This window comes from Chinchilla lanigera, unplaced genomic scaffold (assembly GCF_000276665.1).
Source record: "Chinchilla lanigera isolate Chin_1 unplaced genomic scaffold, ChiLan1.0 scaffold00013, whole genome shotgun sequence".
Lineage (NCBI taxonomy): Eukaryota > Metazoa > Chordata > Mammalia > Rodentia > Chinchillidae > Chinchilla > Chinchilla lanigera.
Genome location: NW_004955414.1, coordinates 825,396 through 852,678, shown reverse-complemented (window position 1 = coordinate 852,678; position 27,283 = coordinate 825,396). Strand labels below are relative to the sequence as shown.

Sequence of the window (27,283 nt, the reverse complement as noted above, 5' to 3'; positions counted from 1 at the left end):
TACTCCACTGTATAAAAGAAAAGAATATTAATGTAATTCAAAACATTTAAACGAGGTAGACTCTGTGGAAGTCATTAGTATTTTTTGCATGGTATAAAAATTCAGGTGTCTCTTACTGGTCAGCAGTGGTCATTTTGTACAGTGGCCCATCTCTTTCTTTTTGACACTGTATTACTCTGAAGAGTATTACATGTTTGCTAGATTGGTCCCCACTGTGGAGCTTTATGTTTTTAGATGTGTCTCTTTGAATTGGTAAACATCATCTTACGTCATGTCTACTGTATATAGATTCTTTTCCTTTTTTTTTTTTTTTGGTACTACAATTGAACCCAGGGTGTTCACACTGAGGCACCCCTGCCAGCCCCTACCCCTATCCTTTTTAACTTTCTATTTTTTATTTTGAGGCAGTGTCTCAGTAAGTTGCCCAGGCTGGGCTCAAACTTGTGATTCTCTTGCTTCAGCCTGCGACAGTGCTGACATTACAGATATGCATCACCATGCTTACCTTAAACTCTTTATTAAATTACATAGTATGTTTGTGGTGTCAGACTGGAAGACTTCTAGAAAGTCTATGGACTTCATGTTGGAGCACTAAGAGACTACCTGAGAGATTTAACTAATGATATTTCTTGTTTTTAAGGCATATAAAAGCTCGGAAGGAAGCACTGCTTGTAGAAAAAGAGAGGTCTGCCAAAATTACAAGTCTGCCTCCCCCTGCTCCAGCTCCTTTTGAGGTAAATTACTTTGAACTTTGAGAGAAACTGGGTTATGAGGATTCTTTATTACTAGTTCTTTATATATTCTAGATAGAAGTCTTTTGTCTGACAGACAGTGGCTAAAATTTCTTCCCAATTTGTGGGTTTTTTTTTTTTTAACTCTGTTGGTGATTTCTTTAGATGTGCAAAATCTTTTCAATAAGATGAGATCCCAGTTGTTGACCCTTTGAAGTATTTCCTGTGCAGTTTGGTTTTTGTTCATGAACTCTCTGCCTACCCCTACATCTTCACGATTTTTGCCTACTTTCCCTTCCAGTAGATTTAGTGTTTCTGTTTTAGATCTTTGATCCATTTTGACTTGAATTTGGTGCATGGTGATAGACATGGGTCTAGTTTCACTCTTTGGTATGTAACAGGCCAGTTTTTCCAGCACCGTTTATTAAAGAGGCTTGCTTTCTTCCAGTGTACTTGTTTGGCCCCTTTGTCAAAGATAAAGTAGCTGAGTGTGTTTGTGGTTGTGGCTGCATCTTCCAGTCTGTTCCATTGATTGTTGGGTCTGTTTTTTTGCCAATACCAGGTTGATTTTATCACAATAGATTTGTAGTATAATTTCAAGTCAGGGATTGTGATGCCTCCTGCCTTTCCTTTGTTGTCCAGAATTGCTTTTGCTATTCTGGGTCTCTTCTGGTTCCAGATGAATTTTAGGAATGTTTTCTCTAGATCTGTGAGGTAAACTAGTGATGTTTAGATTGGGATTGCATTGAATCATGGCAGACTTCTCAACACAGACCCTCAAGTCAAGAAGAGCTTGGAGTGAAGTATTTCAAGTCCTGAAAGAAAACAACTTCCAGCCCAGATTGATGGATCCTACAAAACTGTCTTTCACAATTTATGGAGAAATAAGATACTTCCATGACAAAGAACAACTGAAGAGATTTATGAACACCAAACCAATGCTACAAGGAGTACTAAAAGATACAGTAATCAGAGATAAAAATGACCACAATTTCAAGACCAACAAGAGAAAGAAACTAGCAGGTAGGGCAAGCAATTAAACAGAGGGGAAAAGCAGGAAACCAACAGCAGGAAAATTCCATGACCAAGATAAGCCAATACATATCACTTATAACCATCAATGTAAATGGCCTCAACTCATCAATCAAAAGAAACAGGCTGGCAGAGTGGATTAAGAAACAAGATCCAACAATATATGTTATGGTTTGTGTCTGGGTGTCCCCGAAAGCCTCATGTAGTCATGGGGCAGGCTTTTAGAGTTTCATTGATTATGGGTGTGAGAGCTACACCCTCCCTGGGGTGGATAGTTTGCATATGTAAGGGAGAGGAAGAGGCTGCTTGGGGCCATTCCTCCCTTTTGGTGCTTGTTGTTTTTGCTGTGTTCTGCTGCCATGAGCTATAGCCTTCTGCCATGTGCCACTCTGCCTTGTAACCTGCCAAGTATGGACTAAAACCTCCACAAACTGTAAGCGAAATAAACCTTTCCTTCCTTAATTTTGGGCATCAGGTATTTTGTCCCAGCAACGAGAGAAAAGTAACCAAGACAGTACTATATATAAGAAACACATTTAACACAAAAAGAAATTCACAGACTGAAAATCAAAGGATGGAAAACAATGTTCCACACAACAGGAACCCAGAAAAAAGCAGGAGTAGCTATTCTTTTTGCAGACAATGTCAACTTCAAACAAAGGATGATTAAAAGGGATAAAGAAGGTCACTACAAACTTGTTAGGGGGAAACTTCAAGGGAAAGAGATAATAATCATAAATATATATGCACCAAATACAGCAGCACCTAACTATATAAGACAATTACTAATAGACATTAAAAATCAAATAAGCAAGAATACAGTTTTAATGGGAGACCTCAATACCCCATTGTCACAAAGAGATAGATCAACTAGACAAAAAAATCAGCAAAGAATTAGCTGAACCAAACATATGAACAACTGGCCTTAGTAGATGTTTACAGAGTGTTCCATCCCACAGTATCAGAGTACACATTCTCAGCAGCACATAGGACGTTCTCTAAAATAGACCACATACTAGCCTATATGGTCAGAGAATATAGTCAGATAATACGGCCTGATAATATGGTCAGATATTATCTGACCATAGTGCAGTGAAATTGGAAATTAATGACAAAATGAACCACAAAAATTCCATGAACACTTGGAAATAACAGCCTACTGAATAACCAATGGGTCACTGATGAAATTAAAGAAGAAATTAATATCTACAAACAAATGAAAATGTAAATACAACTTACTGGAATCTGTGTGATACACTGAAAGCAGTCCTCAGAGAGAAGTTTATAGCAGTGAACTCACATATCAGGAAAACAGAATGAGAACAAATAAATAGCCTAATGCTGCACCTCAAACTTTTAGAAAAAGAACAAGAAGTCAAGCCCAAAGAAGGGAGGAATTTATTATAAAATTTCAGCAGAGGCCCTAATAATAATTGTTTGCCTGAACTTAATTTTTAGTTATATAAGTAATGCATGATTAAATCTAGACTATTTTTAAATAATCCTAGATATTTCATATATCAATGAGTCATTTAATATATTTTTCTGATATGTAAGGATTAAAAATAGTAATTGTTGGCCATGGTTGTGCATATCTGTAATCCTAGTGCTTTGGGTGGCTGAGGCAGGAGATTTACAAGTTCCAGCCCAGCCTGTGCAATTTAGCAGGAGCCTTTCTTTTTATAATAATTTATTTACTTGTTTTGTTTTTCGGAGGAAGAGAGCCTGGCTTTAAAAAATAAAAAAGTCTGGTGATGCTGGTAAGTGCAAAGGTCCTAGATTCAGTTCCCAGAACTGAAAATAATGACAGTAATACTGATAATTTCCCCATTATTTGAGGCCAGGTATGTGTTCAGTTTCCCCATGGCCTCAAAACATTCTTTTGTTATTTGAAAAACTATAATGGTTTTGAGTTTTAAAAGCAGTTAATAATTCTGTCTTTTTATTTTCTAATATTCTTCATTTGGGAAAAAACTCCATTAATTATCCTATAGGCATTTCTACATTCTGAATTTGGCTCTCTGTAAATATTCACCATTTCATAAGAAATTAAAGCTCAGATAAATGTAAGACCCTTACTCAATGTGAAGGTAATGAGAGAGGTTGGTTTCTGGGAGTAAAATGTGTACATTTGTGATTAGATCTCATTTTTAAGAAAATGTTTATTATGTAGAATGGAATTTGATTTTAATTTTTAAAAGTATTGCTTCAGTTGTAATTAGCTTGTGATTTTCAAAATGGCTTTTAGATGATTATCAAAATTAGTTATTTTAAACTTTTAGAAATAAAAACACCACAAATATAGGATGTCTCAGTTACATATGAAAGGATATTTTATGAATATATGATCAGCATAAGTACCAGATATTCTTTTATGTCTTCCATTTTGTCAGCCTTTCTGCTTTTATGTTGTGCCATCTGCCTTGTAATATCTGATAAAACAAGATTCAGATGAAAGAGTCATAGTCCAGCTACTCCCTCAGTACTGTCTGAAATGATAAAAGGCAGTATTTTATCCATGATGCTTTTTGATTCCTTTGTCATAAATGCTAATGTTCATAACAAGCCAAGATCAAAAATTTATAAAAATCAAACAAAATATTGTCTGTGCAAGTGCTTATGTAGACATGAGTTATATGTAAATATGCAGTTTCCCTTTTTCTTCCAACTTCTTACAAAAAAGTTAAGCGGTAGGCATGGTACATGCCTCTAATTCCTGAATTCAGTCTGAGGTGGGAAGATTGGGAGTTTGAGGTCAGTCTGGGATACATAGAAAGACCCTGTCTCAAAAAAGTCAAACAAAAAACTGGATGTGGTGGCTCATACCTTATTCCAAATGGCAGGCAATCACACTGTCTAGTCCAATGTGGGGACTTAGTGTCTTGGTGATACCATGTCTCAGAACAAAAAATAAAAAGGGCTGTGGATATACCTCATTGTAAAAGCCCTCAGTTCAACACGAGGAATAAGAAAAAAAATGGATATAATAGTGTTTTTCCTATAAATACAATGAAGTAATTAAAATTTGATTAGACATGTCCTTTAAGCATCTCCTTTATTGAGCAGATTTAAAAGTAAAATGTTTCAGAGCTGGGGATATAGCTCAGTGGTAAGAGCGTTTGTCTGCCTTGTGTGTGTGAAGCCCTGTGTTCAATCCCCAGTACTAGCAAATAAAACCAAGGACAAAAGTGATGTCTTTTTAAATAATTTAAAAGTTGAAGTAAACTTCTTAACTGAAGTAAGAGAGATTGATTACATTAAAAGTACTGGAAGATATTTTGAAGTACTGCTGGATTTTGCATTTTTACCAAAATATAAATAGCAACTCTGGAGAGAAGAGTTTATTTCATTGTATGCAGAATTTTAGTTTATCTCAAGTGAGGTTACTGATTCTCTTAGTCCATTTTCTGTTGCTAATAATACCCACAGACTGGGTAAACTATAAAGAAAAGAGGTATATTTTGGTTTACATTTCTGTTCCAAAGCTGAGGGGCTGCATTTGGTGATAGCCTTGCTGCTGGAGTCCCAAGCTGATAATGGCCATCAAATGACCAGAAACAGTTTGTGAGAGACTGAGCCATGCTGGCTTTTATTGTACTTACTCTGGAAATAACTCATTGAGACAGTAATCTATCATCACTGGAAAGGATGAATTCATTCATGAGTTGATGTCCCTAATCACCTCCCAAAGGTCCCACTTGGACCCACATTTTAATATCTCATAACAGAGATTAAATTTTGACATAACTTTTGGAGAGGACCATAGCAGTGATTAAAATGCAAAAAATATTTTTTCTTGGGATCCAGCTTTAGGTGAAAATTAATGCCTTTAACCTAAACTATATATTTTTTAAAATTCTATTTTCCAGAATATTGAAGTAAAAAGAGTTTCTTCAGTGAAAACCAGTAGTTCTACCTATCATCATATTTCCGCTTTTGTGAGTAGACAGATGGAAACAAAGCAGGTGACTGACTCATTGTTCATACTCTCACCTGATTATTTCTGTGTTCACTGAACTGCGTTGTATTTTGGTTCCGTGTTTGGTGGTGTCAGATTTCAAAATGTGAACAGTCACACTAAACATCCTAGATAGTAGTGACCAAAGCCTCTTAAATATGTTTTGCTTTTTTGTGTCAATTATATAATATTCTTATATGAATGGAAGTAGATGGGTATTTAAATAGCTACCTTTTAAAATAATACATTTTACCTGGGTGTGCACCCAGTTCTGTAATCCCAGAACTCAGGAGACTGAGGCAGGTTCCCAAACACTGTAAGTTCAAACCTTGGCTGCACAGTGAGTTCAAGACCAGCCTGAATTATATAGGGGTTATAGTGGAGTTATAGCTCAGCAGCGTAAGCGCCTGCTTGGCAAGCAGGAGGCCATGATGAGTTCGATTCCTGGTACCAAAAGAAAAAATCCAGATATCAAATTACATAAGAACACTTTGTCTCGAAAAAAAAGTGTATTTTAAAACTTTACCATAAAGTAATATGTGCTCTTAGAAAATTGTAGAACTATGCACATAAGCATAAACTAGGAAAAACACCAATGATTCTATCATCAAAGGGTTAGTATGTTAAGTTATGGTTAATAACTTAATGAATATATTACCATCTTTATATATAAACTTCTACACATACTTTTCAAAATGTTTTTTAAAAGCCACTTAATGCTTCCTCAGAAAATTATTTAATCTTTTTCATATTTAGGTTGTTTTTTGCTTCTCTAAATAATATAAACATAGTAATCTTATACATTTATCTTCACATGCCTAGTCATATGTTAAGAATTCTGAGAAATTTTTGGTTACAAATGTAACATTTGATACACAACATTCAATTGGCTTTAAAAAGTATAAACAACATGAGAATAGCTGTCCTGCCATACCTTTGTCTTTTACAGTTTTTAAATTATTGGTAGTCTTGAGTGACAAATGATATACCTCTATGAAATTTGCTATTTCTTTGTAACAGTAGCTTTTGCTGTTCTTCGTGTTATATATTTGGCTAGTAGGAAAATAAATTATCAGTGTAGTATTTGTGTGCAGCATAGAATGCAACAGATACAACATTGTGCTTGAGTACATAATAGCAGATGTTAAAGTCAATATTCAGTTAGTATAAAAGATGAGTGTCATCACAGAATGAGCATTTAAGTTTCAAGACTAAACCTGAGATTTATTTAAAATTGTACAATATTATTACTTTAATATTAAGATACAGGAATTATAACTTCAAACTGTTGCAAACTTGTTCTTTTGGTTAATATACTGCATTTTTGCAATATTAAATACATGGGGTTTTTTTTGAAATATTAAATATGTTACCTTTCAACTAAGATTGATGAAAAAAGGTCTTTTTTAACCTTTCTCTATAAGTATAGAGCAGTGATGGCAAATCTTTTAGAGCTTTCAATTATAACAGCCAGCTGCAGCACATGTGCCATCGGTTCGCCACCACTGGTATAGGGTATAGGCTGGTCTTAAATTGGTGATCCGTTTGCTGAGATTACGGGCTTGTACCTGCTGGCAACTAGAGCTTTCTGTACTGATTTAAAGAAGATCCTTTCTGTATATTTTCAGGAGCAGATTCATGATTTTACAGTTTTTATTCTAATACTTTATTTTTTGCTTTACTCCATCACTTAAGTAAAAATCTGTCCATAAATCTTGGATTTATAAGGTGACAGAAAGCAATGTGCTTGGCTTTGAAGATAAAATTCTTTCCCAGCTGGGTATGGTGACACATGCCATAATCCTGGCAGTTTGAGAGGCTGAAGTAAGAGGATTGCAGAGTTGAGGCCATCTTGAACAATTTATCAAGAACCTATTTCAAAATAACAAAATTTGAAAGGGCTGGGTGTAGTTCAGTTGTAGAATGCCCTTAGGTTCAACCCTTGGTACTGGAAAACAAAACAACCTCTGAATTTTATCTGTGTCTCATCTTATATCCCATGCACAGTAATTTAACATCTTCTGTGGAGTAGAATGATATGCAATTGTATACAACAACTGTCTCTTAAAAGTACTTGCATTCTTGGTATATACATTTGGGTATTTTTCTTTGACAGCTTTTTGCAAATAACTACTTTTGTTTGTTTAGCCTTTTTAACATGTAAGAGTTGGTACTGCAAATTGTTTTTACCATTCTGAAATAATAGTTCCCAAATATTTTGTATGTCATTAAGTTTGTCTTTTGCAGAAAAAAAACAGCCTGCTATAGTCCTACTTTGGTCAGTAATTTTTTGCATTATGTTTTGCTGCACTGACTTTCAGTATATACTGCTAAGCAAAGCATCATACTCTGAAAGTCCACTATTACTGGTGACCTTTATGTCTTACAGTTGTGTAGTGGTTTTTAAAAATGGATACTTGAGTCTAGAAATACCTGATCTACTACACTATTTACTGCAAAACCCAGAAATGTCTACAGAAAAATGAAATGGAGTTAAAGTCATCATCAGTCTACTACACTATCACATTTAAAAAGACTTCTGTCCAAGTAACTGAACAAAATGCAGACATATATTTAATAATATCACAATATAGTATACTGAAGATTATAACTCATGAAAAAGTTTTTCAGAAGCATATTTTCTAAAGCAGTTTTTTCAGACTAGGATTTATAGTTTTTGCAAATTTTACATCTTTCATCTCTAACTACTAAAAATGGATCTTAACAGTTATTTCAATCTAGTTTTTGTCTTTTGATTAATTTATTTGCAGTACTGGGAATTGAACTCAGGACCTTCACACTGAGCTGTGTCCCCAGCTCTTTTTTTAGGAAAAGTGTTTCTTTTGAAAGAATAAGTTGCACAGGCTGGGCTGTAACTTGCGATCCTCCTGCTTTGGCCTCCTGGAATAGTGGGATTACAGGTGTGTGCCGTCACACCTGGCAAGTTTAAATTTTTAATTGTATTCATACAAATTCTATAGGTGATTGTCTTCTTAAAGTGTGCTTGTGAAATCTTTTTAAAAATTTGGTGACTAGGGTCTGGGGATTTAGCTCATCGGCACAGTGCCTGCCTGGCAAGCGCAGGGTCATTTCCCGTACCAGAAACCGCCCCCGCCCAAAACAAAAACTTGGGTGACTAAGGATAAAATTTGTTTGGGATTGTCAATACTTTTCCTTTTTCTTTTTTCTCTTTTACGATGCTTGGGACCAAACCCAGGATCCCATGGGTGCTAGCTAAGCACTGTACCACTAAACCCCTAGACCCCCAAATTATTTTCTAACTCTTTAGTTTCTTCAGATATTTGATATGCTTTATCTCTGGATTGAACCTATTTATCATTCATGTTGTGTGCTATTTTGAAATTTTTCCTTCCCTTCAAATTTTGGTTTATTACTGGCACAGTGCTGCATGCCTAAAGGCAGGAGAATAGAGTTTGAGGTCTTCCTGGACTGCATAATAAAACCATATCTTTGGAAAAAATTTTTGTTGTGCACCAAAATTGATATTCTGAGCTGGGTGTGGTCGCAGACACCGTAATCCCTGCAGTCACAGGGCTGAGACAGGAGGATCACTGCAGTTTAAGGCCAGCCTGGGCTATATAGTAAGTTCAAGGCCAGCCTACACTATAAAGTGAGATTCTGTCTTAAAAAACAAAAAAAATTGGTATTCTGCTTTCAGTTTAACCTGAAGAGTTATGAAGAATTCCTTAGACATTTCTTGAAAACTTCATGGCCTAAATGGAAGAAATGTTTTTAAAGGTTATTTTGTTTAATGTTATGTATGTTAATGTACTGAATAATTCTGTGACTATAATTGTTATTTAATCTAGCCTTTTTTTGTTTTGTCTGATTTTATTTAGATTTGCATACATATTTATTGGCTTAAAAGAAATGTATTTTTAATGAACTTGTTTGGCCAGTATATTTGTTATTAATAATGATCAATCTCTTTACCTATTTATTTCATTACTTGGACTTTTAATCTTACATATAAAGCCAGTAGTTTTCATTGGCTCTATGGTTTCAACTGAATGTTAGAATTTCAACATATAAAACATAAAATGACTTTTCACTACTGGTTATCTTTAAGAGAATTATCTATAATTGAAAGTGACTGTTTAGATAATAAGTAAATCCAGGTTGTGTTTCTATTGTTACCTCAGTGAGATGTAATAGCATAATCATGAGTTATGCATAAAATCCAGAAAGCCAGAATTTATAATAAACTACATATTTTAGCCTTAACTTAGGCTAAAACCAAGCAACAGATGTTGGCTAAAAACCAAAGACAAAATTTTATGCTCCTATAGATTACTTATATGACCTTAGGTGCTTGTGTTTTCTTTACTGTCTTTGAGGGTATTTACCAGTATGTCTGCATGAGTAAAACCTGATCTAGTTTGAGATAAGCAACTTAGAAAACTTTGCTAATAATTTGATGCTTTTTATAGAGATATGCTGTTGATAACGTGGGCATTTAAAAAATTTAACTCCTTTCCATATATTATGTCTATAGAGGTGGAAAACATGGTTTTAAAGTTTTGTTTTTTTTTTTTTTTTAGTTTTTTTTCCGGTACCGGAAATTGAACTCACGACCTTGCGCTTGCCAGGCAGGCGCTGTGCCGCTGAGCTAAATCCCCAGCCCAAGTTGTTTTGTTTCTTAGTTTTTTTCACACTTTTTTGAAAAATTATTCTAAAATGTTATTGATTGACTGCTAGCCAGATGCTCATTTGGCTGCCGAAGATGAAGCTAAACGATTGGAGGAACTGCAAAAACAGGCAGCACAAGAGAGACTGGAACAGCTCGAAAAGGCACATGCACGGGGTTTCCAAGCCATGAAAAAGATCCATTTGGCCCAAGTAAGAATTAAATTCTCCCTGTACCTACTACTGATAGGCATACTGATAGCATTGCAGAACTGATTAGTGAATGGGCACAAAGTAGAGGGTGTGAAAAATATTATATATATTCTCTGTCCCTATGATTTCAAGTATGCCTCTTCCATTGCCTCTCTTTTCAGGTTGGATTATACTGTTCTCACAGTGTATCACTATTTACTAATGAATATGTTCAAAAGCTTAGTCCAAAAAATTGTATGAGATTAATCACTTCTCATTTAATTGCTGCATTTGGATTGCATTTGTGCTCTCTAGATATAAAGATTCACTTTCTGTGTGTTTGTGGAGCAAAGCACTGACTGGCTTTGCAGTGTATTGATGCAAAGGTAAAGTCATGATCTTTGCTGTCAAGTAGCTTTGAAAAAATGATTGTTGTGGATCTGCAAAATAATGTAGTTTAGCCTCACTTTTATCACATTTTGTATAATTATTGCTTTTTCTTAAGCAGCGTATACAAATGATTCATCTTGTTAAAAGTCTCATTTTCATTTTCTGAATTTGACTAATACATTTGGGTGTTTTAAAAACTTTTAGGAATGAGCTTTTAAGTATTTCTGTGGAAATTAAATGCTTATAAAATTTCATTTGTATACCTTGAATAAAGTTATGACCTTAATTTTTAACTTCTGTAAACTAGAAGTAAATTATAATTAAAATAACTGAATTTCTGAATTTAGTAGAAATTCTCACCTAAGGTTTGCATCTGTAGAAAAAATACATGTGAAAAGCAATCATAAATGGAACACATTGTTCCATAAAAGCAGTAGTGTTGAGTGGATATGAAAGTGTGGACTCCAGAGTCAATTTACCTGGATTTACCTTGGTTTGATTTTAGGCAAGTTACTTAAACTGCCTGAATTCTGTTTCATCATGTTTTGTCAACGTTAATGAGTTTAGGAGGGGCTGGGGTTTTAGCTCAGCAGCACAGCACCTGCCTGGCAAGCGCAAGGTCATGAGTTCGATTTCCGGTACTGGAGAAAAACAAAAAAAAAAGAGTTTAGGAAATCCCTTAGAAATGTGTGTGGAATTTCATAAATTCATAGTAAATGTTAGTAGTATGGTCATTGTTATTATAAGTAATACAAGTAGAGTAACATGCCCAGACATTCAGTGAGCTAGAATAGTACACTTAATCATGTAACAATGCAGCTAATTTGCTAAGATGAATCTTAATATAAATAAAATGAATTTGTTCATTTAATTGTTTTAGCGCACAACCAAAGAAATTCATCTCCAAATGGCAGAACATTTAAAACTTCACAAAAGAATAACTAATACATTCATTACTTGACAAAGCCTCTTATGCAAGCTCTCTCTGACTTACTATAAACTGAATGTTTCTTATATAAGAATCAAAAACCACCTAATATCTCAGCTAGTAGATCTCCTTTCTCCTGTCTGAACCTTCATGTTGCAGACTCTGTTAACGTCTGAGACTGTGTTTCCTACCTGGGTCTGTTGTAACTAGTATTTAGCCTCAGTCTGCCTCTCCAACTTTGTCTTCTTTTCTTTACTCTCCCTTGCTCTCTGTGCCTTGCTGTTCTTGAATTCCCCATGCTTTCATCACCATGTTTTGTGCACCAGTTATTTTTTTCTTGTGCTGTTCCTTCACTGGTTAAATGTTCGTTCCAAGGACTGAAGGGTCTCTTTTTCTCTTTACTCTCTACCACCAAAATTCAGTTATGTAACCTCACTAAAATACTGCTTATATTTTCTATTATCCATTTCTAGGCTTAAAGGGATGCAAGCAGATCCCACCCTCCAACCCCCTCCTTTTTTCTGTAGTGCTGGGGATTAAACATGGGTGTTCCTACATGCCCGGCAAGCACTGCACCAGCACTGTAGATCCACTTTAATCCTGGGAATCATAAGAGTATGGAGTAGGCAGGTGTGGTGGTGCACTCTTATAATCCCAGCACTCAGGAGGCTGAGTCAGAAGATTTAAAGACAGCCTGAGCTCCATAGTGAGTTCAAGGCCAGCCTGAACTATGTAGCAAGACCCTGTCTCAAAAAACCCAAAAAAGTATGGAGTAACAAGAAATATCATCGGTTGAATCATAGTTTGTTGATCTCACTGCTAGGTTAGGGGTGAGATTTTTTTTTCTGCCCCTAGCACTTGTGGTAACTGGCATTCAGCAAATATTTGTTGAATGGACAAATTAATTAATGTAATTTGTCTTATGGCAGAACAAGTGATAGAGGAGGGGAGGGAATGCTAGGCACTGTTGCTCGTGGTTTCCCCACATTAATGTTACTATCAGGTTTGACTCAGCTCTCATTAATCTTTTTATTCTTGAAGAATCAAGAGAAACTAATGAAAGAACTCAAACAGCTACAACAAGAAGACCTGGCTCGTAGGAAACTGACTGTAGCACAGATGCCACCACAGCTAGTTGAACTTCCATACAAACGCAGTGAAATGAAAGAAGACTGGCAGAGAGAACTGGAATTTGCATTTGAAGATATGTACAATGCAGACAGGAGTAAGATATTTTCAGTAGATTTTCAGCAGCGCTTTTGGTGGGAAAATACATTTGTAATGATAAAGCAGTTTTTATTTTGAAATGAGTTTTCAGTTTGGAAGAGGCCCTCATAATTTAGATTTAGAAACTATGATGGCCTTTAAAATTTTTATGATATATATTCTTTTTAATCACTGGAATGGATACATCTCTATATTTCTTTATTAAGAGGTGAAAGGAAACCTGGTCTTGCATCTTGAACCAGAACCTTTGCCCACTGTGACTGATCAGATGCAAGATGAAGAATTGGACCTTTCAGTGGACCAAGAAAATATAGGTGAAGCTGAGAACCTTCCACTGACAGAAGCTGAAATACGTTCTAGTGAAACAGACGGTAAACGCCCCTTCTAAACTGAATATTACAATATTACACAGACAAATGTAGTATTCATTAGCCATCAGTTAGGAAGATTAGGTCTACTTTAAGTGCAAACAGTGACTGATACTAATTGGAGTGGTGGCAGGAGGAAACAATGTTTTCATATTTCCATCTTTATGGATTCATTTCATATACATAAGAGGGAAGTTATATAGTGTGGAGATTTTTAGTTTAAGTTTGATGTTCAATTCTGAAGTCATGTGAAGGGTCAGCATTTGTTTTTAGACTTCATTACCAGAAATCCAATTTTGTCCCCTTACTAGTAGATATTTCATGTATTGGGATGAATAGTACAAACTGATGGCTTACCTTCATCTCTTATCTCCAGCATCCAGAACTTTTTCACTTGACTATCCCACAGACACTTAAAACTCAGTATCCAACAATAAAATTTTCATCATCTTTCGTGAAACCTACTTTTCCTTCTTTATCTTGGTGATGGTACCATATTCAATTTACCTTCAACATTTCTCTCTTTTATTTCCACTTCTCCTTTATGAACACTTCCCCTTCATTGAATTGACCTCTTCATTCTCCTGTCTCTATGAATTCTGCCTTTTTAAAAAACCACTCAGGCTGTCTTTATAATCTGCATCCTTTACTGTAGAAGTAAGCAGCTCTTTAGGGTCCAGCTTTATGTAGGTCTCCTGTTTGATTCCTTTGTGGAGGCTCAAGGCTTTATCTGTTCCTTCTATGCCCACACTGCTGTTTAAACAAGTATAAGGTACTGTATTTTGGCTTTCACATAAATTTCATGAAAAATGCTTTCGGTGCTACTTGCCTTTCATCCAAGGTTCCCACTTAAACTTTGTTTTTAGCTCCTCCAGAATGTTTTTTCTTGCCATATCAGCAGTGTCTTTAAAAAAATGTTTTTACTATCTCATCCAGCTATTTTAGTTGTTTTGGTGAGGGAGAAAGAGTATCATTCAGATATCTAATTTGTCAGAATAAGTCTGGCCTTGCCCAAAGGGACAGTTAGTTTTCAGCCCCAGCTGATCCTTTTTAGACTTGCTGAGTTGTTATTGCCAAGTCTTTTGATTTTTTTTTTTTTCATAAAAACCTAGGATGCTGGGCATTATGGCACATTTCTGTAGCCCTAAGAACTCCAAAGGCTTAGGCAGGAAGATCTCTTGTCTCAGGAAGTCAGGGCAAACCTGAACAGCAGTGAGACCCCATCTCTTTAAAAAAAGAAGGGGGAAAAAAAAGACAAAAAGCTAGGAATTCTATTGTTTCTTAAGTTCTTATTTTAAGATATTGTTACTTAATATTTCTTAAAAGTGAGTGGATTATCCATGTGTGGTTGTACATATCTGTAATCCCAGAGCTCTGGGAGGCTAAGGCAGGGGGATGGCAAATTTGAGTCTAGTCTGGACAACTTAGAATGACCTCATCTCAAAACAAAATGTATTTTAAAAAGGGCTGGGGTTGTAGCTCAGTGCATACCCGAGGAGACACAGACACACACACACACACACACACACACACACACACACACACACACACGATTACCTAAGTATATGATTGTATGTTTATATAAAGTTAAAAATAAATCAAGTAGATAAAATGAGCCTATGGCCTTAAAGATAAAATAGTGGTTATCTTTAAAGTATATTGACTGGGAAGAGGCATGAAAAAGCCTTCAAGGTGCTGAAGTGTTCTGTGTAGTGATCTAGATGATGTTGAGTAGACACACCTGTAAAATTCATTGAGCTGTAGCTTTCAATTTTGTGTACTTTATCATTTGTAAGTTATAAGTCAACTAGATATTTGTAAAAATGTGGGTCACAAAGATGTACATTTTGCCAGTTTTCAATATCTACTCCTATAGATGTTCTTAGGTTTTATTTCTTGGTTAAGCCAAAGAACTGCATGTTTGCTGTTTTGTTTCCTTAGAGAATTAGTAGTTCTGACTTTTAGCATTTATCATTAGCTCATATGGAAGAATATTTTAATCAATATCTTGTTTTTGATTTTTGATAATTAAAAGGATTGTTATGAAGATAGATGGAAGAAATTTTCTCAGATAATACAAGGAATGATTTGAGAACAACTGATTTGATTTTAGATTTTAAAGTAAAGTTTTCCTCTGTAGGCTGCTAAGAAGTACAGAGCCATATTTAGAACCATTCTCTAGCAAACAGTATAGAACCTTACAGCATGTATTTTCAAAACTACCCTTACTGAGAAGTTCATTAGGAGCTATGCAGTCTGCCATCATGTAGCAACCAGGATAAACATCCTCCTGATAAGTTTTTTTTTTTTTTGGAGACAGGGTCTTGCTATAGAGTTCAGACTGGCCTTGAGCTCGCTTTGTAGCTGAGGCTGGTCTCTAACTCACAAGGATCCTCCTGCCTCAGCCTGCTGAGTGCTGGGATTACAGGCTTGCACCACCACACCCAGCCTGATAAGTTTTTAAACTTATAATTTCGGTTACATGGATATTATTGGAAAATAGTTGAATTTTGGCAACTTTACATCTAAATTTAAGTTGAAAATATTGTTCCTGGTGATAAAAATATGAGTGGACTCAAAAAGCATCATATCTATGATAACTTGTAAGTATTGACAAAAATAAAGTTGTACTTTTGTTTTAACTAAGTGATTAGAACAGTATCTGAGTATAAAAATACAACAATTTGGCTGCCATGTAATAAATAGGTACTGAATAAGGGGGTTTTTGCTTTTGTTTTTTCCTCTTTTAGATCCCTTGTCAATAAAGACCCAAGAGGTCCCTTCAAAAGTTCTTTTCAAAAGGTTATTAAATAAGATTCGTAATCAAAAATCTCTCTGGACAATTAAATCCGTGTCTGAAGATGAAAGTGAAATGATTACGACCGTTAGTGAAACTGAGAGTAAAGCACGAACAATTGAATCTGGAACAATTACCAGTGAGGAAGGAATGCTATCCACGGAGCAGGAACAAGGTGATTCTCTCCAGTAGTCTTGTTCTATAGTGTATAAGCTGTAAGTTGTTGTTTAAAGCCATGCTTATTTTTTGAAAAATTAAAGAACAAATCAAAAGTTTAAAAGCATAGTCCTGTTATTTAGAGGCAACAGGTAATGAAAAACTTAATCTCCTTGTAGATTGCTTTCATTATAGTATTACCTGTTATCTACATATGTAAATTCCAGTGTAATGATGAACCAGAGTTAACCAGTACCCTATTACTGGAATTTTAGGCTGTTTCCTTTGTTCACTTGTTTGTTTGTTGTGGGTATTTCTGGTGAGGTCTTTGCCCACATCCTTATGTCCTTAGGAAGAACTTCGAAGAATCTCTGAATCAAAAGATTAGAACAGCTGGGCATGGTGGTGCATGTTGGCAATAGCACCACTTGGGAGGCTGAGGCAGGAGGATCCTTGTAAGTTTGAGGCCAGCCTGGGCTACAAAGTGAGCTCAAGGCCAGGCTGAACTGCATAGTGAGACTCTGTCTCAAAAAGACAAAAAAAAAGTCTTTAAGAAAAAAAGATTAGAAAATTGTCTCAGTTACTCTTCTCTCATGGCTGAGAGAAAATACCCAACACCCACGATAAAGGAAGGAAAAGTTTATTTAGCTTACAGTTTGTGGAGGTTTCAGTCCATACTTGGCTGGCTCCCAGGCAGAGTGGCACATAGCAGAGGGCAACAGTTCATGGTGGTGGAAAACAGCAAAAGCAACAAGAGCAAAAAAGGGAGGAGTGGCAGCAAGCAACCTCTTTTCCTCCCTTACATTGTATGCAAAACTACCTGCCCCAGGCCAGGTGTAACACTCATACCCATAATCCCAACATTGGGCCATGAATCAATCATAAACTCTAGAAGCCCACTCAGTGACTGCATGAGGCTTTGAGGGGACATCCAGACACAAACCATAGCAGACATATTCACAGTTTATACTAGGTGTATTTTGTGTCTCTTTTACATTCCCGCCCATGATTTTTGTTGTTGTTGTTGTTAATTTCAAAGAATAGCTTTGGTTGTAAGTAGGCTATTAAGTATATTTCTAGAATTTATAAAGATCATATGTACAATATTCCTTCAATTATATTTTAGCAAATGAGAATTATAAAGACAGAACTCTTCTCCGATTTGTTTCGTTTCTTGAAGTTTTATATTTTGGATTCCTTTAAAGATGTGTTTGTAATTGTATGAAAATGTTTTGCCAGCAGACTTTTGAGAGAAGTGATTACAGGAAGCCTTGAAATAGACACTTCACTTGGTCTTTTGATACCGCTCTTAGTCTTACTACCTCATTGGTTCCTTCTTCATGGTTTCCTTTATTGGTTATCCATTTTTCCACAAGCGCTAGCCATTGTCCCCAGAGCGCATTCCTCAAATCTCTTCTTTATATCAAAACTCCGTAGTTGATCTCTAATGTTATACTTTATATCACTGTTTATATACTAATGTCTTCCAAAGTGTGTTTCTAGGATTGCCCTCCCTTTTAAATTCAGCTCATTTACTTAACTATTTATTTGACATCTCCCCTTGTATGTCTGGTAACCTTTTCCCCAACCCATTTTAGTTATTTGAGACAGGGTCTTACTGTGAGAATCTCAAACTTGAGATTCCCATGCCTCAGGCTCTTGAGTGCTGAGATTATAACTCCAGTTTGTACCACCATGCTACGATCTAATAACATCTTAAATTTGTCCAAAACTGAACTCCTGGTATCTCCTCTTACCCTACACCTGCTTTTCTTCCACAGTTTAAAAACTGGGGATATTGTCATTTCTTTCTTCAGGCCAAAAGTCTGTAATGATTTGCTTTCCATTTTTTCATACCTTAAATCTGTCCAGCAGCAAATTGAGTTGGTCCTAACCTCAAAATGTATCTAAAGCCCAACCATTTCTTACTACATATCATCCTGCTTTAAGCCACATTTGTTTTATAACACAGATTCCTTTTTTGTGTGTGGTACAGTATCGAACTCAGGGGTACTCTAATACTGAGCCCAGCCCTTTGTATTTTGTATTTTGAGAGAGGCTCATTAAGTTGCCCAGGCTAGCCTCAATCTTGGAATTGTCTTGTCTGACTCTGATGAAAACGTGGATTTACAGGCATGTGCCACTGTGCTGATTCTGGTATAAATTCTTGTAGTGGTCTCTACCTTCAGCTTTTGTATCTCCTTCCTAGAGTCTGTTCACTAAGTGATCCTGTGAAAACACAGGAAGAAATCCTGTGAAGTCCTCTAGTTTCACTCAGTGAAAACCAAAGTGATTGCAGTGGCATCACAGTTTTGTATACCCTACACACACACACACACACACACACACACACACACACTCACTTCTACCCTTGTCATCTTTCTGACTCCATTTTTTGCCACATTTCCCACTCGAGCCACTGTCCTGCGAGGCTGGGTTCTTTCATTTCTCAAAAAGATCAGGCATATGGTTTGTGTGGGCTTTGTGGGTTCAATCCCCAGTATGGCAAAATTAAAGGGAAAAAAAGGTAACTGGATTTTAACTAAGACATTTAGGTGGACTAAGATTAAATAGTTATTGGAATGCAGATTTTTTGTTATTATGCCTCCTTTAAGCTTGAAGATAGGATTATGTTAACAATGGTATTATCTGTTACAGTTATGGAAAGTGATATACTGACAATTGAGTCTGGACCATTTACTAGTGAAGATGAGCCACTTTCATGTGGAAAGGAACAAGGTGCTTGTTTTTATCATCTTAAGACTCTTTATATCTTTTCCCTAGTAAGATTATATGTAAGCTTACATGTAAAGGCATGATAATGGTGTCAAAATGCTAAATTATTGGGACTAATTTTTGTTTTGGGGATTCTCATAGAAATCAATGAGACTCTACCTGTCACAGCTGTACCTCAGAGTTCAGTTCTACTTCACCCTCAAGAGGAAGCAGTCAGAGTTAGAATGTCAGCAAGGCAGAAACAGGTAATATGAAATTTTATTTTTAAAGGTTACTTTTTTCTCCTAAGTAATGAAATTTTGTTTGGCTTGTGTAATTTGTCTTGCCATCTGGCTATTTTTGATTGTCACGTATCCTACCTTGTCTTACACAGACATTCCCCTGATAAAATGCAATCTGTCTTTGTACTTCTGATTAGATCCTTACTAGCTTTAGAAAATTTTACTTTGGGCAGGAGATGTAGCTTAGTGGTAGATCACTCACTGACCATGTGCAAGGTCCTGAGTTCAATCTTCAGTACTAGCAAAACAAACAAACAAAAAGTCAATTTATCCATATAACTTCAGCTACAATGCCTAGTACGTATTAGACACTGAGATGGGCTTTGTGTTCCCCAAAGACCTTTGAAAAGTAGTTTTTTTATGGGAAAATTTTAGTTTATTTTTTTCTTTTGTCTTTTTAGGGTCTCACTATGCAGTTCAGCCTGGCCTTGAGCTCACTTTTTAGTCCAGGCTGGTCTTGAACTCGCAACGATCCTCCTGCCTCAGCCTCCTGAGTGCTAGGATTACAGGCATGCACCACCATGCCTGGTGAAAATTTTAATTTGAACCTTTTTACCTGTAATTTTGGTTAGCTCTGCTTTTTAAAAATTTATTTTATTTTTTAATTAGTACATGTTTGTAGTACAGAATAATGATGTTTGGGGAAACTAGTGCATATGTATAACATTATCTTGATCCTTTTTTTTTTTTAAGACAGGGTCTTGCTCAGTAGTTCAGGCTGACCCTGAACTCACTATGTAGCCCACGCTGTCCTGGAACTCACAGCAAGAGCAAGCCTCCTGTCTCAGCCCCCGAGAGCTGGGATTAGAGGCATGCACCCACCTTGATCATTTTCAATCCCTTCACCCATTTGCTGTTACACGGGAAGGCATCCTCCTTCCCATGATCTGCTTCCCTGTCTCCAGTAGTCTACCTTCTAGCTTCATACCATTTCTCCTTTATTTTATTATTTATAGCTTAGGTTTCCCATATAAGAAGAAATATCTAACTTTCTGAGTCTTGACTTCTTTCACTTGGTGTCATGGTCTCAATTTCCATTAATGCAAATGACATAATTTTATTCTTTATATATGATTGAATGATATTCCATTGTGTATATACACCACCTTTTCTTTACCCATTTTATCCTTTGATGGGGACCTGGGCTGTTTCCAGGGCTTAGCTATTGTGAATTGCACTGCTATGAGTATGGGTTGAGATATATCTCGATCGTATGATGACTTATACTCTCACGAGTATACTCAAGGAGGTGTATAAATGGGCCAAATGGAATTTCTTTGTTTAGTTTTTTGAGGAATCACTATATTGATTTTCATAATAGTTTTCATACCTTACATTCCCTCCAACAAGGTAAGAGAGTTCCTTTTCCCCACATCTTTGCCAGCAGTCATTGTTTTTTGTGTTCCTGAGGATAGCCATGCTGATCAGGGTTAGATGGAATCTCAACATTGTTTTGATTTACATTTCTGTAATGGCTAATGCTGTTGAACAACTTTTATATGTTCACTTGCCCTTTTTACTTCTTTTGAGAAATGATTGTTCAATTCATGTATGCCTGTAATTGCAGCTACTGGGGAGACTGAGGTAGGCAGCTTGTGGGTTTGAGGCCAGCCTGAGCAATGGAGTGACACCCTGTCTCAAAAGATGGGAAAGGGAAGATAGGGGAGGGGAAGGAAAAAAGGCACCGTAAATAATCTAAATTCAGTGGCTCCTATGACGAAAGTAAGGAAGATGACAGGTGCTCAGCTATGGCACCTATTGCCTGGTAGAGGGTAAGTGTCAAGTCAGGACTTTTTTGACTCTGAAAATAGGATTTTTCTTCATTATCTCTACTAGAAGTACTCTTTATAAAATTACACATGCTTTTTTTTAAAAATTCTGTAAATTTTTATCTGTGTATCAGGACCTGTACTAGGTACTACATTTGGCAGGCAATAAAACTAGCTAACTACTGTATTGCTGGGCATAGTGGCACATGACTAATCCTAGCACTGGGAAGGTTGAGGCAAGAGGATCGCTGAGAGTTTGAGGCCAGCAAGCTACATAGTTCAAGATTAGCCTAAACTACATAGTGAGACCCTGACTCAAAAAGAAGGAAAAAAATAGATAACTATTCTCTTAATGGGTGTCCCTAAGAAATCAGAGGTTTGGGGGCCTCCGTATTTATTTATTTAGTCATTATTCATACTGGGAACAAGGGAAAATTAAAGATATGAACATAGAATTTGGCTGCATACCATTTGCTGCTGCTCTGGGGGTGGTTCTTCAGTGGTACTCAGGATCTCCTAGTGCTTCCACAAGAGAGACATAGTTTATTCCTTCTTTTATTACTGCTGCTTTACCTTTCTCTCCCTTTTCTCTTTTCCTGCTTTGCCATGTCTTACTTCTGGCATTGCCAGTAACATAGATAAACACCCCTTCATAGATAATCCATACTCTTCGTGATTAAGTCTGTTGCTTTTTAGTGTTTTGTAGGAGCTTGTTGTTAATAGAGCAATAGTATTTTTATTATCTAGATAATGGAAATAGAAGAGCAGAAGCAAAAGCAGTTGGAATTACTTGAACAAATTGAACAACAGAAATTAAGACTAGAAACTGACTGCTTCAGGGCTCAGCTGGAAGAAGAAAGAAGAAAAAGAGCTCAACGAACTGCGGTAGGAGACGTGAAATCTTTACATGAATCACTGTGGGACAAGGAAATACGAGTAGTCACAGAATTCAGAAAATAAATTGTCTCTAATTTTTATTTGCTCTTTTAATAATGTATATGTAATAACAAGTTTCTGTCAACCTGATGGTTTTTTTCTTTGAGGGTCCCTAGAGTGCCAATATAAATGTGCTTTCAATAGAAATTTGACTATGATTTTATGTGGTATATAGTGGTACATGTCTGTAATCCCAGCCCTCTTGGAGGCTGAGGCATGAGAATTGCAAGTTTTTGAGCACAGCTCTGATAACTTTATGGTTTAGTGAGAGCCTGTCTTGAATTTTTTCAAAAAAAGGCTGGGGATGTAGCTTAGTGAGAAGGCCCTGAGTTCTGTCCCCAGTAATATAAAAATAAATATGTAAATAAAACTGTATAGAAATTTATAATTCTACAATTCAGGCCATACCAACCTGAACAAACCTGATCTCATCTGATCTCAAAGCCAAGCAGGGTCATATCTGGTTAGTACTTCGATGGGAAAAATTTACAATTCTGGAGGTTAGGTTTACACAAAATACTTTAGTACTTGTTCTGAATTTGCCTTTTAATTAGCAGTTTTGTCTTTTATCAGGTCGGCACTACTTCAGTATCATTCCCTGTATTTTCTGATGAAGATAGTCATAGGCAGATGATTCATAACTACCAACAGCAGCTTTTACAACAAAACAGGTATTGGTTAGGGTATAATTTCCATATGACAGTATATGGCACGTGTTTTGGATTTCTTATTTGGCTTATATGAAGATCTAATTGGATATAGATTTCTAAATTTAGATTTCTAAACACTTGATAGTTGGATCATTTTTTTCATTTGTTGTTATGTTTGTTCTTGGTAGGTTACACAAGCAATCTGTGGAAATAGCCAGGAGACGATTACTTGAATATCAGGTTATGTTAAAAGAAAGGTACCCATCAACATCAGCTACATCATTGATACCTGATTCCATTATAGCAGTACCAACACAGGAATCTGAAAAATCCACTGCTGCATCACAAGATTGGGATCCAAGTCAGAGATTCAAGTTGACTCTTAACAAATATCAACCCATTCATATCTCGAAATTAAAGCAAGACTGTATTCATGTACCAAGACAAAGTCAGTCTCCACAGATAGAAACAAAAGAAACATCAAGCACTTCAGATCTTTTAGCCAAGCAGTCTTTGGAGTCACAAAAACACTTAGGGCCATTCTCTCAGATTGAAACTCAAAAGGGAGACTATAAATTAATCCCTAAAGGTTTACATGTATTTTCAAGTGCTTTGTCACATGATAGGCAGCTGCTGTTACAGGACACTCAAGAAACATCTGAAACATTGAGGCCAACAACTTCTCAAGCTGTAGATGCCTATCAAGTAGTGGCAGAGGACAGTGAAAATGTATCTTTGAAACTTACTGAACCTGCGTTCCTACCACTGGTACCTGAGCATTCTTTTACTATTCTCCCTAGTAAAGTTGAGTCTGAAAAAATTCAAGAACCCTTTTCAGCCATGAATAAAAGTGCAGTTTCTGTAAGCCATGCTGTAGTCAGCCAAATGCGTGGTCGACCTTTTCCATCCTCAGACACTATCATAGCCCAGCAAGATAATTTGAAGGCTCTTCAAGAACAGTTAGAACTACAGAAGGAAGTTCTTCAGGCAAGACGGGAAGCTCAGGAACAATTTCTTTTGTGCAAACAGAAAGAATTAGAAGAGCAGACTGGTCTCTCTATATTCTTCCCAGTGGTTGCTTCAGATTCATTTGTTTCACTGCCTTCTGCCAAAGCTGACTGTGGGAGAATCCAGGAACCTTCTCCAACCAGGAATAGTCCTTCAGTTTTCTCAGGCCATCCTGTGGTTCCACATCTTCAAGGTAGTCTTTTGAGTTTTTCACAGCCTATCTTATCACAACAAAATAAATTTAAATTTCTCCAAGAACCTTTAAAGATTCAAAGAGATAATCAGGCTAGGAGAGAAGCTCAAGAAGTCTTATTTGTACATAAACAGAGTGAAGTGGATGGAAGACTATGTTCTGAACAGGCTGAGCCCTCTTCTCTGCCATATCAGGTAGCTCAGCATACATTTACTTTTCCTGACAGAAAATCTGAGCAAATCCAGGAGCAGCATTTATCCAGCAGTGAAAAAGGGCTTCTTTCAAGTGGGGCTGAAATCCCAAAATCTCAGGATGGGTCATCAGATTTCCTACAGCAGTTTCTACCTCATGGTAATTTGAAGTTGCTCCAAGAAGAGGTGACTCCACAGAGGGATACCCTTCCGGCTAGATGTGATACACAAGTGAAATTGCTTTCCCATGGTCAAAGGGGTGTGGAGGATAATTTGCCTGGGCAAATCAGTTCTTCATCCTTACAAATGGTTATTCAGCATTCAGATACCTCACAAACTTCTGCTAATGTTGAACCCAAAAGATTTCCTCGTTCATCTGAGGAGAATATAATTCCCTTTAGTCATTTGGTGATTCTACCATTTCAAGATAAGTCTCTTAATTTCTCACAGCACAGCCTCCCTCAGCAAGATAATTTGACAGCACTCCAGGAGCAGTCACACATACAGAGGGTAATACTTGATGCTAGACAGGAAAGTCAGGAATTTGTATGTAAACAAAGTGAGTTGGAAAAAAGGATTTCTTCTGAACAGACTGGTACCTCTTCATCTTTACCTCAGGTAGCTGACTCTGAAAGATTCCAGGAGTTTATGTCAGTCACAAGTGATGTTAAGGGTTCCTTTAGGCATTCTAAGAGTACTACATTGCAGGAAAGACTTTCACACCATATACTACCACAGCAAGATAATTTGAAGGAACTCCAAGAGAAAGAGGTCTTGCATCTTAGTCAGAAAACCCCAGAAAATACATCTTCTGAACAAACTGGCTTGTCTTCATTTGAACCTCAAGTAAGACAACTGTTATTTGCATCATTACGTTCTGTTGGCTCTAGTACAAGCCAGGAACCTCAGTCAACAGAAAGTGATAGTAAAATTCCTTCAAGCCGTTTTCAGATCCCAGAATTGCAGGATAGGCTTTTAAAGATGTCACAACTTATTCAGCCTCAGCAAGATAATTTGAAGGCACTGCAAGAAAAGCTAGCTACACAGAGGGAGGCCATCATTCAATCTAGACAGGAAGCTGAGGAAAAAATACTTCTACTTAAGCAGAATGGGTGGAAGGGGAGAAAATCTGAGCAGGCTAGTATTTCCTCACCCTTAGGAGCACAACATTCATTTGCTTCATTAGCTCCTACTGAATCTGACCAAACCCAAGAACTTTGGCCTGCAGATAGTGATAACACAATTTCAGGTCATTGTGAAATACAGAGATTGCCTGACAGGCTGTTGAATTTATCACATCCTGTTTTACTTCAACAAAATAATCTGATTGCACTTCAAGAGCACATGCATACACAGACAAATTCCTTTCCTTCTACTGAGAAAACCCAGAAAGAATTAATATTGCCCAGACAATACAAATGTGAGGAAAAGATACCTTCTGAGCATTTTATCCAATCTCACCATGGTGATTTGAAGGCACTTCAGCAGCAGTTAGATACACAGAGGAAAGCCATTCGATATGGACAGAAAGTCCAAGAAGAACTGCTTTTGCAAAGGTTGAATCAGTTGGAACAAAGGGTGTCATCTGAGCAGATTAGCTCCTCTTCGCTTCCATCCCAAATTGCATTGCCTGCTGCCTATTCTGAAACAGTTGGGAAGATTTTCCTAACCAAAGGTGATGATGGTGAGACCCAGGCATCACAGACAGCACAGTTGGAATTAGATGGGGAAATGGTGCATTCTACAGAGAAATGTCAAGAAGAACTGCTTTTAAACAAGCAAAGTAAGTTGGGTGAAAGTGAATCTGCTGAGTATGCCATTTCCTCTTTGTTTCTGTCCAAGGAAGCAGAGCATTCATTCATTCCACTACCTTTTGCAGAAGCTAAACCTCAAAGCATTTGTGAATTGTATTTATCTGAGAATGAACATGCTGCTACCTCTAGTGATTCTGTGATCCCAAGATTTCAGGATAGACTGTTGAGCTGCTCACAGCCTGTTTTAGTTCAGCAAGATAATGCAGGTCTTTGCGAACAGTTGGATCTACAAAGGGAATTCCTACAATACAGCCAAAAAGCCCAGGCAGAATTGCTCGTACAGAGAAGAACAGCACTACAGCAGCACACGCAAAAACATCAAGAGACATTGAAGGGTTTCATTACAGACAGCCAGGTATATTTTCACCTTAAATATATAAGGATTAAACAATGGTGGTTTAAGCCTGACTCAGTTTTAATCCTAAGACTAAAGTTTGTACTTACTGAGAGTTAAGTGGTTTGATTTTAAATGTGCTTTTAATTTTCTGCCTTAAAAAATGTGAAAATTAAAACAGTTGTGCTGATCATGGTGACACCAGCCTGTAATCACAGCTACTTGGGAGGCTAACGTACTAGGACCACAAGTTCAAGGTCAGCCTGAACAGCTTAATGAAACGCTGTCTCAAAAAACAAGGCTTACTGGGCTTGGTGACACACACCTGTAATCCCAGCATTTGGGAGGCTGAAGCAGGAGGATAGTTGCAAGTTCGAGCCCGGCTAGGCTACATAGTGAGTTGACGGCCAGCCTGAAGTACAGAGCAAGACCCTGTCTCAAAAACCAAACAAACAGGACTGGGGATGTGTATGGCTCAGTGGTACAGTATCCGTGTGTGCAGCCCCCACTAACTTTTTTAAATAACTGCTCTACCTGATGTGTTCAGTATGGCACTGATATATTTGAAACCCAACTAATTTTAAGTGTAAATACCAGAAAAGAAAATAGATTTTCCTTTGAAGTCCTCTTATAATAGGCTTTAAGTTTATCATACATTAAAATTGTAAAAACTAGTCTGGCTGGGTGCGGTAGTAGACCCCTATAGTCCCAGTTTTGGGGAGGATGAGGTGGAAGGATCATGAGTTGGAGACCAGCCTGGACTACATAGTAAGACCGTGTGTCAAAAACAAAAAATAACTGGTTAAAGAGAATTTTCCTTATACAGTAGCAGATCTTGTGCTGTTTATTGACATTTTTATATGAATTGGGGTAGTACCATCTTTTTCCTTAAGTGACATTATTACTGTTGTAAAGCTAGCATGATTTTAGGCTGATGAAGAGCTG

The 27,283-nt window shown here is 36.8% G+C and overlaps 1 protein-coding gene across 1 annotated transcript in view; it reads left to right on the top strand.

Annotated features, from left to right (window-relative positions):
- Positions 1-27,283, top strand: part of Cep295 (centrosomal protein 295kDa) — a 54,036-nt gene that overhangs the window by 7,595 nt on the left and 19,158 nt on the right. Inside the window, 11 exon segments of the mRNA XM_013511832.1 lie at positions 641-734; positions 5,633-5,728; positions 10,441-10,581; positions 12,920-13,103; positions 13,312-13,476; positions 16,224-16,445; positions 19,085-19,165; positions 19,304-19,407; positions 21,960-22,097; positions 22,722-22,819; positions 22,987-26,359. Coding sequence (XP_013367286.1) covers positions 641-734; positions 5,633-5,728; positions 10,441-10,581; positions 12,920-13,103; positions 13,312-13,476; positions 16,224-16,445; positions 19,085-19,165; positions 19,304-19,407; positions 21,960-22,097; positions 22,722-22,819; positions 22,987-26,359 — 4,696 coding nt within the window.